Genomic DNA, 4199 nt, shown 5'->3' with positions numbered 1-4199 from the left:
CATTTCAAGCGACATGCAGAAAACACATGTCTAGCAGAACAGAAGGGAACAAACATAAGAAAGGCTATGTGCCCATGTGCACAACAAGAGCTAAGAAAGAACCAAACCCCAATGCTCGCGCACCTGCCCTGGAGGAGGGCACACCAGACCTGCTCTGGGGTACACCCTTTTACACGAGTCTTGACTTTTCAGGTTTTGCTTTAATGTTTGCCATGGGAAGTAGCTCTTGGATGCCAGCCCGGGGTGGTGACACCAGTGCCCCAGGGAGCAGAGCTCAGAGGGCTGTGGACCCTTGGGGCAGCCTGTGTCCCCTGCCAATGCCCCTCACATACTGAAACAGCCCTTACTTGTGGCAGAAGGTGCCCTGATCACTGCCCTCTGACAGTAGGGAGCCCGGGGCAGAGGCTGCTGTCACCAGTTTGGTAGCCACCACATGAAACCCCTCCAGTGGCTTCCCTGGGGTCGCTGGCACCTGAGGGCTCAGACCCTCCCAGAAGCAAAGAGCAGCTGCTGCTGCCAGCACTGCCCGTGACAGAGGTGTTGGGACCTCCTTGCTCCCAGGTGGTGCTGTGGGAATGGCACTGGGTACCCGTCCATTTCCTTCTCCAAATGACTGAGCTGCTGGTATACAGCCAGCACATCTCTTTCTTACCCTATGGTCTGCCTTGCATGGGAAAATAAACTGGGCTTCAGGTTACTAGTGTACTATGGCTATGTTTATCCACGCTGGTTTTAATACAATAACAGTACTTTTAACAGGCAAGATTCTTTATTAAGACAGGCTACACGGAAGGTACATTTAAAGCATTGTTTCCTCAAAGCACTGAGGACGGTGTCCTCATTTCCTGGAAGAGTGGCCACCTGCCAGATCAGCATTTTCCTCTCTTGGAAATTTGGACATCCTTTTTATCTTCTCTGCAAGTAGAAGAAAAACATTTTAGAAGAGAAGGACTACACTTGAATGTACACAGACATTTTATAGAGCAAACCTCTTATGTTTTTCTATGTGTTCAGTTAAATGCAATGATGCATTTAATTGCATCATGTATGGCAAACATCAGCACAAAGTAATCGAATTGCAATGATCCATGTGTCACACACACAGAGTAACTTACCAGAAACAGACTCACTTTAGACTTTGTTACCTGTAAAAACCTGATACAGCCATCTGCAAATCAGAAGGTTCAAACCACAAGACAAATCTCGCCATGAGGAGTAAGGTATCCGTTACAAAGCATTAAAGCAAGTCAAAGTTCCCAGTCCCTGAAGTAGGAACCAGTTCTAATGGTTGCAAATTTTCCCCCTGGAATCCCAGGCTTCACTAAAATCTGAATGTGTGTTTCTCTGAATGCTGCAGTCTTTAAGGAAATTTTAGCCAAGCTTTCTTTAGTTTTAGTTAGATTTTGTTTATTTTTGAAGTTCTGTACACAATACTTTGGGGTGCTCCATTTGCAAATCTCAGTTTACTAGGCAAGTGCAGATACAAAAAGAAAGTGATGGAATGCAAACCGCCCTAGATCTCCAGTTCATTTCCCTATCTTAATAGAATCAAGCTGGTTTATTCCTTATGAAATTCAAGAGGCTTACGATTACCCAGAAGCTGTACTAATAGTTGTATCAGGAATCTTTTTACCAGAAGGCAGTGGAATGAATTAGGAATATGAAAGGAAAAACCAAGCCCAGCAGATGTAAAACACACGTAAAGACGTCAGGAAAAGTCTTGTCTGAAGGACAGCCCTTGCACTAAACCCTGCAGAGGTTCAGAGCTCAAGCTGCTGTGTCTGTTTCCAAAGAGCCTGTGGTGCTGCCAGGCTAGGCTTAAATTAAGGTCAGTTGTTCTCACTGCTACTGGACACTAAGTATAGAAGAGATCTGGGATTTGCAATTGAACACCCATTTCAGAATGGATTATATCTAAGCTTCAAAAAACCCCAAAAGGCAGAGAGAAAGACCAGCTTTAGTCTTACAGGCTGCACTGAGAACCAGGATGGGCAAGGTTTGTGTTGCATCTTTGCTTCAGGTGTCTCATGTTATCACAGATTAGCCACAGTGACCTCTCCTGCAGTACTCTGGATGCGTGTGGGACTCTCCAGGTGCCCATATGGTCTTGCAAGGCTAACAGAGCCCATGAACAGTCCTCTCTTGGTCATCATTGAACGATGGCCACAACGCCTTCTAAAAAGTCCATTAATGGGTTTAAACACGGCTGGAAGTGACCTGCAAGTTGACTGTTGAGAATCACCCAAGTTTATCTAGAAATGACTGTGTTGTTATTCACTGTCTGCCCCTACATCTGTTCCTGCATATACCACATGACACTATTTATCTCAGCAATTACTGGTCATGCAGCTTCTTTAGAAGGGCAGCAAGATCTCTTTGCTCTCGCCTCCTAAGGAGTGTGACGGAATGTACCTTAGAATCCCTGAAGTGAAATGACCATTGCTTATAACTATGAACACTCCTTCAAAGCTGCATTTTTTCAATTTTTTAAAGAATTATTGAATTATTAAAGAATAAAATACCCTCTATCAAATAACAGGTGATATTTTTCTTCATTTTTAGACAATCTGAGTGGCAAAGTAGTATTTTCTCCTAACATTTGGCATGTGACAGGAAGTACAGGAGATTGGAACATAAACATTTTTGTAGTAAAAGCTGCCTTTTGGGTGGGATCTTTCACAGGTTTTGGTGGAGGGTGTGGAATAGTCTGGCCTTATATTTAATGGTTCATGCAGTGGCACTGTACGAACACTACAGACAAACACCCTCTGAAATGCTCCTCCATAGGAACTACAGAAGTGAATGTTGAGTACTCCCAGCTAACTGAATCCAGTATAAGCCATTTGCTGTTGCAAGGGATCAGCAGTTGAGGAGCCACAGCTAACGTTAGTAATCTACACGTTAACTGGCTGTCAGGTGGATAATGTGAGCATGCGGCTCACATAGAGGGAAGGGAAGCTTAGGTTAGGCTAGGTTAGGGTGTCAGTTAGGTGGCTACCTGTTTGAAAGGCAGAGCACACACTCATTTGAGTAGGTTTCTCCATCGGTCCCACAAACAGGATTGTAGTGCCTTGGGCATCCAATCACGCCGTACTTTCTGCAGTCAGGCTAGGGAAGACAGGTACATAAGGAGATTAAGACCCGCTTCTGAAAAACACCGGCACTTCACGGGAGGCAGCGGGACACGCAGGGGGCGAGGAACCGTCCCGAGCGGCAGCCGCAGGTGGGGCTGATAGGAGATGGGGCTCTCCAGGGCAGGCGGGTGCCGGCTCCCCGGTCCTAGCCCGGGGCTATGGGTAGGGGCCGCCCTGCCCTGGCAGCCCAGGGGGCGGCGGGTGGGATCACCCTTCCCGGGAGCGGCACTCACCGGGACGCTGGCGACGGCGCCGGGACACGACAGGAGCCCTGCGGAGAGAGAGCGGCGTTAACGGCTTCTGGTCCTGCCCGCGTTACCCCCGACCTCCCCCGGGGGCAGCCGGTGTCCGCCACCGGTCCCGTCCCCAGCACCGTCCTGAGCCGGTTCTCCACCCAGCCCCGATGGCTGATACCCGCTTAGGCTCCGTTGCTGCGCCCCCAAACCGGTTGGTGCCCGGTACCGGGCCAGGTTTCCCCTTCCCCCTTGGACGGGGCACAGAACAAGCCCGCTTCCCCAGCACCGGCTCCCCCCCGCCAGCCCCTGCCCGGCGCCGTGCGCCCTGTACCGGCGAGGAGAGTGGGCAGCAGCACCAGGAGCGGCACCGGCACCTCCATGGCAGCGGGCGGACTAACGGCACTGGGCGGGGCCGTGGGGAGCAACGGCTGCGGCGGAGCGCGGGAGGCAGCGCGGGAGCATCGGGGGTTGGGGCTGGGCTGAGGGGGCACGAGGGGCTGAGCGTGGAGAGCGGGTACCGCGGGGCGGGCATGGGCCGTGGTCCCACCGGTGGGCCTGTGGGGGGCGCAGGCGCCACCAGCGGGGAGGGGAAGGGATTAGGACCCTCTGTTTTGGTCTGGGGATGCGGGGTTAAGGTGCTATCCTCCGCAAGGAGTCTGTGCCTGCCCTGCTAGTGGGTCCCCGTGGGGTCGCTTGTCCCTGTCATTTCCATGGGGAGCCCCCAAAATAACCAGTAGTCAGCAACTAATCAAGCTCTGCTGCTGCGATGCACAGAGCAGCACAGAAACCTTGCTGGGACCGTGCTCACTGGGTGAAAAGGTTGGGACTC

General features: G+C 51.1%; 1 protein-coding gene across 1 annotated transcript; it reads right to left on the bottom strand.

Annotated features, from left to right (window-relative positions):
* Positions 1–750: 750 nt before the first annotated feature.
* Positions 751–3841, bottom strand: SPINK2 (serine peptidase inhibitor Kazal type 2). Its single transcript, XM_061370278.1, has 4 exons — positions 3702–3841; positions 3368–3405; positions 2999–3108; positions 751–915 (listed from the first exon to the last, which is right to left on the bottom strand). The coding sequence occupies exons 1-4, from the start codon at positions 3748–3750 to the stop codon at positions 870–872; spliced, it is 243 nt and encodes an 80-aa protein (XP_061226262.1). The 5' UTR covers positions 3751–3841; the 3' UTR covers positions 751–869.
* Positions 3842–4199: the final 358 nt, after the last annotated feature.

Source organism: Neopsephotus bourkii, unplaced genomic scaffold (assembly GCF_033783945.1).
Source record: "Neopsephotus bourkii isolate Nb327-2 ecotype Australia unplaced genomic scaffold, CSIRO-AGI_Nbou_v1 NB_168, whole genome shotgun sequence".
Lineage (NCBI taxonomy): Eukaryota > Metazoa > Chordata > Aves > Psittaciformes > Psittacidae > Neopsephotus > Neopsephotus bourkii.
The sequence above is the reverse complement of the archived record's forward strand: the minus strand, read 5'-3'. Positions and strand labels throughout refer to the sequence as shown.